The 11,580-nt window shown below is 34.0% G+C and overlaps 3 protein-coding genes across 6 annotated transcripts; all 3 read left to right on the plus strand.

Annotated features, from left to right (window-relative positions):
* Positions 1-6,503: 6,503 nt before the first annotated feature.
* Positions 6,504-9,503, plus strand: LOC107945806 (peptide methionine sulfoxide reductase A5). 4 transcript variants are annotated; one of them, XR_005922367.1, is made up of 6 exons: positions 6,505-6,854; positions 6,940-7,052; positions 7,150-7,294; positions 7,650-7,886; positions 8,102-8,130; positions 8,698-9,503. XR_005922367.1 is itself a non-coding variant. In XM_041108452.1 (5 exons), the coding sequence occupies exons 1-4, from the start codon at positions 6,558-6,560 to the stop codon at positions 7,845-7,847; spliced, it is 753 nt and encodes a 250-aa protein (XP_040964386.1). In that variant the 5' UTR covers positions 6,505-6,557; the 3' UTR covers positions 7,848-7,886; positions 8,102-9,503. The 4 variants fall into 4 exon arrangements, 3 of the variants coding, with proteins under 3 accessions (XP_040964385.1, XP_040964386.1, XP_040964387.1); XM_041108452.1 differs by having other exon boundaries at positions 8,102-9,503; XM_041108453.1 differs by lacking the exon at positions 8,102-8,130.
* A 1,004-nt stretch (positions 9,504-10,507) lies between these two features.
* On the plus strand, positions 10,508-10,918 carry LOC121224514 (GDP-mannose 4,6 dehydratase 2-like). Its single transcript, XM_041107955.1, has one exon. The coding sequence runs from the start codon at positions 10,508-10,510 to the stop codon at positions 10,916-10,918; it is 411 nt and encodes a 136-aa protein (XP_040963889.1).
* A 46-nt stretch (positions 10,919-10,964) lies between these two features.
* Positions 10,965-11,372, plus strand: LOC107942702 (GDP-mannose 4,6 dehydratase 2-like). Its single transcript, XM_016876425.1, has one exon. The coding sequence runs from the start codon at positions 10,965-10,967 to the stop codon at positions 11,370-11,372; it is 408 nt and encodes a 135-aa protein (XP_016731914.1).
* Positions 11,373-11,580: the final 208 nt, after the last annotated feature.

Raw genomic sequence — 11,580 nt, forward strand, 5'->3', positions numbered from 1 at the left:
ATGAATCATCGAGAACATTTCAAAGACCTTAGGTTAAGCACACAATGAGGTATGTTCCTCATGGAAAATATGAAACCTACAATCCCTTAAATGCTATGCATGCATATATTCTTAGCCAGGTTAAAAGTTTAGGCATCTTGTTAAGTCCTCCACCCATACTGTAACGCCTCAAACCCGATCCAATGAACTGAATCTGAATCTAGGGTGTTACTACTCAAATACATATGTAGTTCACTCAATCATACAAATTTACATTCAATTACAACTGTTTTAATTATAAATTTCTCTAAGAAATACATAAGTATGAATAATACAAGAATTTCATTTTGGTATACATAGGAAATTTATTTACAACTATGATTGAATGGATGTTCTGGTTTATTACAATTATTCAGTGTAAAAGACTCCTATAAAACAACTCAGACTTGAACACGCCAACAAACTTGCTCTGTGTGCTTGATAGCCCGATATGTTGCTCCTTTGACGTATCCCTGGCATAGACCCAAACCAACATTCCTATAACATAAAGCACAAAGGTAAGTTCATGAGAACTTAGTGAGATAAACATTCAATTACCTGATCGTTTTTGTATTTCTCATCTAGTAGTTCAGTTCGTCACCGTTGTCATTTGTTCTTCAACTTGTCTCTAATGAAAACTTTTTTAGAGTGCCATTCTTCGTACTTTAGATGTAATGCATTACTTCCCGTATTTTGATACATTACTCACGTTCTTCACTTTACACTATCATGATTCCTTAACCATACTCATTCCAAAGGCTCATACAGACAAAATATTGTTGTTCTTACATTCATACTCTAAGCCATCGTTTCTTCAGAATCCATGAATGATTTCATACATAGGTAGAAGATGAGTTCTTTAATTATAGGGTTTGATTTTTTCAAGAGAATACCCTTATTCTTCTAATAATTACAGACAGATTACCTTTTTCTACTTACCAGACATAGCCCTACCTAGATTTGTGCTTCAAATCTAATTAACCCATACTTCGAATTCGCCACGTATTCTGGAGTATTCCAGTTTCTCTATTCTTATCTTAAGACCATGCAGGGCCTGCCCCAACAACTCATATGGAGCTTTCCATAAAAGAAACACATTAAATTATCTTATCAAAAGTGTAACATGATATTCCACAAGGGCTTCTCCTTTAAGGTTTGTTATTCCTACCGTTCTTTTAGAGTTCGAAATACATACTATCCCTTTGGTATTTTTTGGGAACACAATTTCTTTCTTTCAGAGTCTGCCACAGAGACGTTTCCCTCAAATGGTTACCATAAAGACCATTCTTTTGTGTGCGCCACAAAGGCGTTCTTTTCTTCATTTGCCACAAGAGCTTTCCTTTCCTTAAATAGCCACAAAGGCTTCTATCTCATAGATTGCCACAAAAACTTCTATTTTATAGATTGCCACAAAGATTTCCATTTCATAAATTGTCACCAAAGGCTTCTATTTTCTAGCGCATCCACGATAGGGATTCATTTAAACTCAAGTTTTGTGAAGTTTGCCCTTCATTATCCTGGGTCATGTAGAAAACCCCATTAGGTAATAACCTTCCTTTAGTTCATTCCATACAATGCCATAACCCGCTAGCTATGGTATTTCCATATGATGCCATAGCCCATATATGGTCTTACTTGATATGGTGCCATGACCATGGGCTTTCCTTTCAGGGGTCGTGTTTAAAGTCTTGACGGACCCCTATAGACTCCACCAAAGTGAATAGACATAGAATCACTTGACAAACTCTTTATATAATGGCACCATTCATTACTCAACACTTTATTTATACAAACACCCAAATGGTTTCTCATCTCATCACATTCTTCTAGACATACTCATACCACCATACTTTAACTTTTAAGATTCAAACCACTTACTCGTTCTTCATATTTCCTACATACTACACATGCAAAATCCATCAAACACACATGCAATAACATAATCACTATACTATGCTTTGTAACACCTCTAACCTGTATCTGTCGCCGAATTAGGGTTACGAGACATTACTGAACAAAACACAACCATTGCAAAATCAAAACATATACATTGTATATAAATATTTAAAATTTAATAAATTTGATCTAATATTAAATATGACATATTATGAGCTTCACTTAGATCATTTAAAACAAAATAAAGACACTACAGTCCAGCTAATCGATAAGGAAATAAACCATTTTCGTATGGCTATTAAATTAAAATACAATATAACAAAGTATGACCTTCAAAACATTTATCTAGTCTATAATGCCATAGTTAAAATTTAAACATTTTAATACCGAGAGAGTAGATAGAGTGATGATCTTGCTGACGATCCTCAAGCTTGAAGCTTGATCTTTAAATCTATAAAACAGAAAGACATAAACAAATAAAGTAAGCTTTTATAGCTTAGTAAGTTTACAACATAACTAAATATAAAATAAATTATATAATTTCCTGCGTACACTTAATGAAATTGCGAATACTACATATATTACCATTTGAATATTGATATTCATAAACATCTTATTTATAACCAAATATATGAACTCATAGCATTCATATCAAAGAGTACATATATATATGACATGCATATAATCAAATGTATTTATAAATACTCATCAAACATTACAACCAATACATTTACATATCAGTTACGTATAGTCAAATGCTTACATAATTATCAACATTTAAGACCGAATGCATGTACACTTTAAACAAGAATAGCTGAATGCATATATATATGCTTAACAAAGATTATCACCGAATGTATATATATACATATACCTTAAACAAATTTAACCAAATATATTCCTACTTACCAAAAATGCATTTCACTGTATACGTAGATGCTTATTAAATGCATATACCAAATGCATATATATATAGATTATCACATGCATACATTCGAATATATATAAACTTAGCAAATGCATAAGAACAAATATATATATTTATATGCTCTTCAATTACATATATAAACGAATGCTTATATGCTTATCAACATCCAATGACCGAATATATGTACATGTTCTTCAAATTCATATGACATAATTCATTCGTATATCCATTATATTTAAACACGTAATATAAACAGATTCACCGATACTTTGCCTGCTAGGTTTAAAACCTGATTTAGTACACCGACTTTTGGTCTGCTAGACTTAAAGTCCGAAATGTTTCACCGGTATCAAGCCTGCTAGACATAAAGTCTGAAATGTTTCACCGACATCAAGCCTGCTAGACATAAAGTCTGAATTGTTTCACCGGCATCTAGCCTACTAGACATAGAGTCTGAATTATCTCACTGGCAATAAGCCTTCTAGGCACTGAGCTTGAAATCTCAATTCACATAAGTTGTATCTCGTATTCGAACTATTTATGGATATAAATCCATACGTAAAATTCAACTCAAAACTTATAATCTTTCTCTTTGAAAGCATGGATATATATATTTATTTAATTTGTATTATCAATTCCAGCTTCATAACTTAATGGTTCCACCGAACATATTTATACATAACCTTATATTTTGGATCCTACTACTACTATCATACTATTAACTTATAATATACTTAAATAATATACATTTAACATTCGAACATATTAAAATAATCTAAGCTAATAATTCCATACCATTAATTCAATACAAAACTTATACATATGCATATACATTCACATTCGACCTCATGTATACATATATAATTCCATACTTAATTTCAATTCAAGAAATTATACATGTACATTTATACATATTCGAATCTACCATATAAATGTATAAATTCATACTCAATTTCAAAACAAGAACTTATACATATATATATGCATAATCGATCCTCATATACTTATATAATGACATATCTAAATTCAATACACAATACATACATGTATATTTGCATGCTTATTCGAATCTATATATATACAATTATAACATACATATCACAAATCAAATCCAAGAGTTTATACATATATATACTTATATAATCATTCGAACCTTATATATATACATATATCTTATACATATCTTTGATTAATCCAATAATTTATACATGTATATACTTATATACCACTTATACTTTAACTAAATTTAAAGGTTTATATAAGTATAAACCTATATATATATATATTCTAACATTAATAATACATGTATATCATTCATACTTTATTTTATTTCAATCAATATACTTTTAAGTTAAAGTTCAAAAAAAATACAATACATTTACATATATATATATATATATACCGATTTAATAACATTAAATAGCTAATAGACTTACCTCAGATAGTGAAAAATCGAAACCGGACATTTAGTCGACGACTTTAGCTTTTCCCCGATCCAACTCCGATTTCTTTGGTTCTTAATCTAAATATATTCAAAATGAGCTAAATTAAATATTATTACATTCAATTTAGTCCAAAAACACATAAATGGGAAAATTACCATTTTACCCCTAACATTTACACTTTTTGCAATTTAGTCCCTATTGCATAAAACACAAAATACACAAAATTTGCCCACACTATACAAGGTTTGAATGTTCCTAGTGCTCATACAAGTCCACACATTTCGTTTATTTCATATTTTAGTACCCCAAAAATTTAATTTTACAATTTAGCCCTAATTACTCAATTTCACCAAAAATTCAAAGACAATACATGTTAATCTTTCACATATCTTTCATATTTCATCATCAACTATCACAAAGCTCAAGCATTCATCAATGGCATATCACAAAATCATCACAAAAATCTAAAATTAAAGCATGGGTCTTGTAGTACACAAAGCAACGATCTCAAAAATGTAAAAATTTTCAAAAACCGAACAAAAACAAACCTTTAATTAAGCAAGGATATGGCCGAACCTTCTTCAAGCATTTTAATGGCTTTCTTTCATCTCAATTTCGGCTAAAGAAGATGATAAAAACTATATTTTATGTTTTAACTATTATGTATTATAATAATTTATAATTTACTAATTTAACCTTATTAAAAATAATTATAACCTTTATATATTAAGGTTAGTTTTGACCTTAGCCACCCACTATCTAAATAGTGGTTAAATTGCATCTTTAAACCTTCTGATTAAAAAGGCAACAACAAATAAATGCTTTTAAATTTAACCCCTAAATTTTCATTTTGCGCGATTAAGCCCTTTTTATCAAATTGAGCACTCAAATGATCAATTTTTTTCACACACAGTAACTCACATATTGCAAATACCAAAAATAATTTTAAATTATTTTTTTGACTCAGATTTGTGGTCTCGAAACCACTTTATCCGATTAGGATCAAAATCGAGTTGTTACATACTTTTCCAGTTTGATTACATAGTTCAATCATCGTTCATTGAAGCACTCACATGAACAATATACAAGCAAGAATCGGCTTAGGGACTCACCTTACACCCACGAACAGTAGCTTGATCTCCAGATCCCAAACATCCAACATGAAAACCCAACAATCATTGCTTATAAGACATAGGGATACCGTTAAAACTCATTCATATAACTTTTTTCATCATCTGAAACCTTGATAACCTCCACGCAACACCTAAGTTTTACAATTTAGTTCCTAAGTTTTAATTAGCGATTTTCTCGGTTTAATTACTTAACAAATCTTTAATTTATTTTCTTACTAACTCTATATATCTTCCTATTTTATCTTAAGGAATTCGGTTTACGAAAATGAGATTTCGAAACCATATTTTCCGACATTGACAAAAGTCAGGTCGTTACATATCAAAAGCTTTATGAATCATTACAAGATAAAAACGTATTGGATCAACTTGAACATTTCAAACAATTGTCAAAAGATAAAATCAAAGTTGTTTAAGTGACCCATGACCTTAATATCAAGCAAATCGAAAAAATCATATATCTAAATGTCAAAAGATTTTCAATGTGAACCATCAAACTCCCCCTGAATATATTTACAAAGGATTCTAAAAAGTGTAAAAAGAAAATGTTGAATGTGCCAAAATACATTGAATTAAGTTCATTTAAAAGACATTCAAACAAACTCAGAAACATATGTAAACCTAATAGAACTTGTTCATATTATGAGGGATTGAAATCATCTAAGCTTAAGTTTAGAACTTAAAAACTCATTTTTTTTTAAAATGGTTGCAATGAAGTTTCTTGTGTACTCCATTCTTTCAACAGCTGTTGGTGAAGTTTTTTTCCTAACTTCAATTTATCTAATTAGCACGATTAGATCATCAATCTTGGTTCTTCATTACATAATTCATCTAATTTTTTGTTTATTCTTTATTTATTTTATCCTAGTTTCAGATTTTATTCATCCTTAGAGTCCATCTTGTCCTAAGCTCTTAAATTCTTTGTTAGAATCTTTGAAACATAAATAGGTGGAGTCGGTGAAATTTTGAAATGAAAATGGACTTTGTAATGGGCCACGTCCAAAGACTCTCGCGGTGAGAGTTGATCCTTGGCCTGTCAAAGTTGAGCCCAATTTATGCATGTCCAGTGTCCATGGTTACTTGATCGACCCGCAATTTCCCTCTCATTGTCATTGTTTCCATTACACTATCTCGGAAGAAATGGCTTCAGCGGATAGGAATCTCCTCATCCTCAATTTCCTAACTTTGGCTTCATTGTCCCTATTCTGTGCCGACAAAGCATTTTGTATTCGGATTCCAGATCGGGACTCCACCACGCCTCGGGAACTGTCAGATCAGTCTCTGAAAACCGCGGTTTTCGCCCTCGGTAGTTTCTGGAGATCGGAAGCTGTCTTCGGGTGCTTAAACGGTGTCGTTCGAACTACTTCTGGTTATGCTGGCGGATCCAAAATCAATCCCGAATACAGAAGCTTAGGTGACCACGCCGAGTCTGTAATGGTCCGTTATTTCTCTTCCACTCCTTTTAAATTATCTTGTTTTGGGAAATGATTGTTGTGAATAAGGGTATGTGAATGGTGAACAGGTTGAATATGATCCCAAGGAGATTAATTTCAGGCAACTTCTGGAGGTTTTTTGGTCTAGCCATGACCCAAGACAGGTTTTTGGCCAAGGTCCTGATGTAGGTCCCCAGTACAGGTAACCGTCATGACCAGAAAATAAGAGAAAAGAACCCATTTTACTACTTCATTTTCCTACTTTTTGATGACTAGCTTCCCTATCTCAATTCAACCAGGTCTATTATTTTTACGAATGGGACTGAAGAGGCTAGATTAGCTGCCATGAGCAAGGAAAGGGAACAAACCAAGTCGCGGAGCAGCATTTTGACAACCCAAATTCAACAACTTGAATCATTTTATCCGGCAGAACCTGAACATCAGGTGAGGGTGTCTGAGTATTCTTTGTTATATCTTATGATCCACAAGCTTCTTTTAGTCGTCAGTTTGTGTTGAATTTGTTAGATTTAATTGAAATCGGACCTGATTTAATATGTTGGTCCCATCAGATGCTTGTCTAGCTTTTTATTATTAGGAGCCTCCTAGTAATTATGGAGAACTAATGTGCATGAAAAATTTAATCTATCAAATTAGCAACCAAATTAGTGACCGGGTTTTCTATGTCCATATGAATTTGGATGATGGGAAACAAATTTTATAGCCTTTTGATAGATTTAGAAGGTCAAAGGAGTTGCTCTCATAGGTAAATGAGTGACTGGTATGTTGGTTCAATGTGCAGAAATTTGAGCTCAAACGCCACCCGATGCTTCTACAGCTGATAGGAAACCTGCCCGAAGATGAACTTGAGGTGTCTAACCTAGCAGCAAAACTTAACGGTTATGCTGCAGAGCTTTGCCCTCAAAGGATTCAAAAGCAGATTGATGCAAAGATCAATGGAATTATTAGGAGGGGTTGGCCTGTTTTAAGAGATGTATAGCTGAGACCATTGGAGTTGTGCTTCAGATGAATGAAATCAGTATGTGCCTTTTCGGGCTGAGCAACTCGATTTTGTGGGTTTTTTAACCTTAGATGAGCTTAGCATAGATTTGATTGTTTGGATGGTTAATTAAGTCGAATGTTATAGTAATTCGCAGAGTAAAGCCTACGTTTTCGATGTATTAATTGTTCAATCTATTTCGTAAGCATAAAAATGGCTCATCAAAAGCTTTTCTTGTTTTGTTTTATTTGCAGTGTAATTCTCTTGCTATTCATGTCAAAAGGTTAGTTATTCTTATTGATGTGAAGTCAAATTTAAGTAAATTTACTTTATCAGTTTAGGGTTTTAATATGCATGCTATTAGTTCAGTGTGTTGGGAAATTGTATCCAAGAATATTCTGAAATTACACGACAATGACATAAATGCTTGGGACAAGTTGTTGTTGAGGCATTAAATTCTATGTTTTTAGGGTCTGTCTCAATAATTATGTAGACCAGGGTCGTTTGATGCAATAACCTCACTTCAGTTCACAGGCAAAAAATTCCTCCATTGGAATAGTCATTCTTTTTTCCTTTATAACCCTTCCTATACCTTTTTCTCATTCTCTTAGTACTCAAAGCTTCCAACATTCTGCCAGTTAGGCTCTTGATTGAAACTACCATTCAGGTAAATGCAATTCAACCCCTGAAAGCAACCCTTGAGCAGCTTGTCTGGCTCGGTGTTGCATGTATGTCCAGCTTGTACTTGCTGTGAACGGAATGAGGATCCTGGCCTGTCCTTTAGCATTCTGATATCTGAGATCAGAGTTTCATATTTCCAGTGTCTCACTTGATTGCTTCCTTGTTGCAGTTGACAGAAGTTGTCTTCACCTGTGTTGATTTTCATGAGTAAGTATCTCCTGTAGGAGGTGTAGTTTAGCAAGGTTCTCGTCATGTGTTTCCAAGCAGTCAGCATAAGAAGTTAAAATAAGTGTTGTCAGTAGCATGAATGCTGTAAGCTAAACAATATCCAGAGTGGGCTTTCATCCATGACAAGAAGATTTCCAACTCCTCTGTTGGAGTAAACTGGATGTCATTGGAGGTGTTGATGCACGCACCAAAGCTCAAATTCCAGCTCATTCAAGTGATGGACTTTATTACAAGATCAAAGACCAAGCAATCTGAGCTACATTGATTGTGTTCGTGCAAGAATTCGTGACTAAGGGATGGAGTTCGAGCTTAAGGGCCATCAAGATTTCGAATTTTGGTTCCAAGAAAATCAATAAACCAAATCTTAGACAAATATCAACAGATTTCTATTCTTGAAAATCTTAATTCAATAACGTGAATATTGGCCATGAACGAGCTTGGAGGATCTCAACTTGCATCAACAAGCTGGAATTTTAAAACCCATCACCCTTGTTTCACTATATACCTTCTTTAGTCAATAGTCCCGCATTTAAAGTGTATCATTCCCTCTTTTACTTTGTATAGCAAGACATGCATACAATGCAAATAGGATATTCGGGATTCCAATTGAATACCCGACACATATTGTGCTAATAGCGCATCAATGCAAACACCCTGAAAAAATGGTTACCATGTACTTGTGTGCCATTCCATAAGACATATTTCGTTATCTTCAACAAATAAATGTGCACATTCATAGTATGCCAATTATATCTTAATTATTCTATTTAGTCTAATGCAATTTTTAATCACTTGACCACTTCAAAGGTTCATATAGTAATCACTTTTCAAACTTTTTAAAAGCTTATCGAGTAATTTCCATTAACACTCGATAATCATTTCATATATTCACTAAGGTTAAAGTACTTCTCGACATATTTTACATAATCACATCTATTTGTACAATTTTACTTTTACACTTAGCCATAATTCACTTGTTACCAGTAGTGATCATTTATCATTCTCAAGCATATGCCACTATACTCTACACATTTTACTCAAATTTCCACTTTTGTTATATTTTTGTTCGATTACTTTATCCAATATACTTTGAAACTATGGGTCTAAAATAGAGAAGATATGTCTTGAGACATGACTTCATTATCTTGAGCCAAAACCTTCCATTTTAATAATTTGAATTAGGATTCGTATCATAACTCCGTGTTTGACCTCATATGACCCTAGATTATTGTGTGGGCCCATTTGATCTCATATATAAGTATTTCGTTTGTATAACTTGAAGCTTATGAATTATATCACATTTATTGGTAGGTTTTCAACGAAATGTGACAATCGCCATTTGAATCGAGTGTGGAGGGTACAAGTCTTTAACGATTTAACTTTATCGTTTTAATTAAAGCTTTATATAAATTTTCCGTAAATATAATTTCTACATATATGTTATAATCTAATTATATATAAAACTTGTGTATTTAAATTTAACTTATATTTTGTAGGTATGAAATTGATTTTATTTAAAACAAAAATGGAAATAGATTTGGCTCAAAAAAGAATATAATATTAATAAAAAAGAAAAACATATATAGATGGTTTAGAATGGATCATATTCTAGCTAACCTCGCAAGGATATTGTAATTGACCATTGTATCCTAATCCTCTTTCTCCCCTACTAAACCAACCCACTAATCGCTAAAACCACTGAAACTCAGAAACCCTGTCTTCTTCCCTTTTTATCTATTTTGAACTCCAAAATGGCGAGCGAAAATGAGAGTTCCAGGGGCGAGGCAATTCCTGGCCGCAGGATCGCGTTGATCACTGGCATCACCGGTCAAGACGGTTCATACCTCACCGAGTTCCTCCTCAACAAAGGTTACGAAGTCCATGGCTTGATCCGCCGCTCTTCCAACTTCAACACGCAGCGGATTAACCACATCTACATCGACCCCCACGACGCCCACAAGGCTCGGATGAAGCTCCATTACGCTGACCTCACCGACGCTTCCTCTCTTCGTCGTTGGCTCGACACTATCCGACCCGATGAAGTTTACAATCTGGCTGCCCAATCCCACCTAGCCGTCTCTTTTGAAATCCCTGATTACACTGCCGACGTGGTGGCTACGGGAGCCCTCCGTTTGTTGGAAGCCGTTCGGTCCCATTGCTGACACGGGTCGGACCCATATCAAGTATTACCAAGCTGGATCGTCAGAAATGTTCGGATCCACTCCTCCGCCTCAATCTGAAGCTTCCCCGTTTCACCCCAGATCTCCATACGCGGCTTCCAAATGCGCTGCGCATTGGTACATTGTCAATTACAGGGGAGCGTACAGGATTTTCGCCAGTAATGGTATTCTGTTTAATCACGAGTCGCCGAGGAGAGGAGAGAATTTCGTGACCCGGAAAATTACTCGGGCCGTTGGCAGGATAAAGATTGGGTTACAGAGCAAGTTGTTTTTGGGGAATCTACAAGCTTCTAGGGACTGGGGTTTTGTCGGGGATTACGTGGAAGCTATGTGGATGATGCTGCAACAAGAGAAGCCCGACGATTACGTGGTGGCAACGGAGGAGTCGCATACGGTGGAGGAGTTTCTAGAAGTGGCATTCAGTTTGTTGGGTTGAAGTGGAAAGATCATGTGGTGATTGATAAGTGGTATTTTAGGCCGGCCGAGGTGGATAATTTGAAAGGTGATTCAAGTAAAGCAATATTCTGAAAAAGCCTAAATATTTGCAAAAATATTATTTCTAGTTTCTAAATCATTTAAATTAAAACAAATATTTTTATTTACTCAGAGTTGAAATATTATTTTTATTTTTAGAGTCCATATGT

The sequence above is a fragment of the Gossypium hirsutum genome, chromosome D12 (genome assembly GCF_007990345.1).
Source record: "Gossypium hirsutum isolate 1008001.06 chromosome D12, Gossypium_hirsutum_v2.1, whole genome shotgun sequence".
NCBI classification, from domain to species: domain Eukaryota; kingdom Viridiplantae; phylum Streptophyta; class Magnoliopsida; order Malvales; family Malvaceae; genus Gossypium; species Gossypium hirsutum.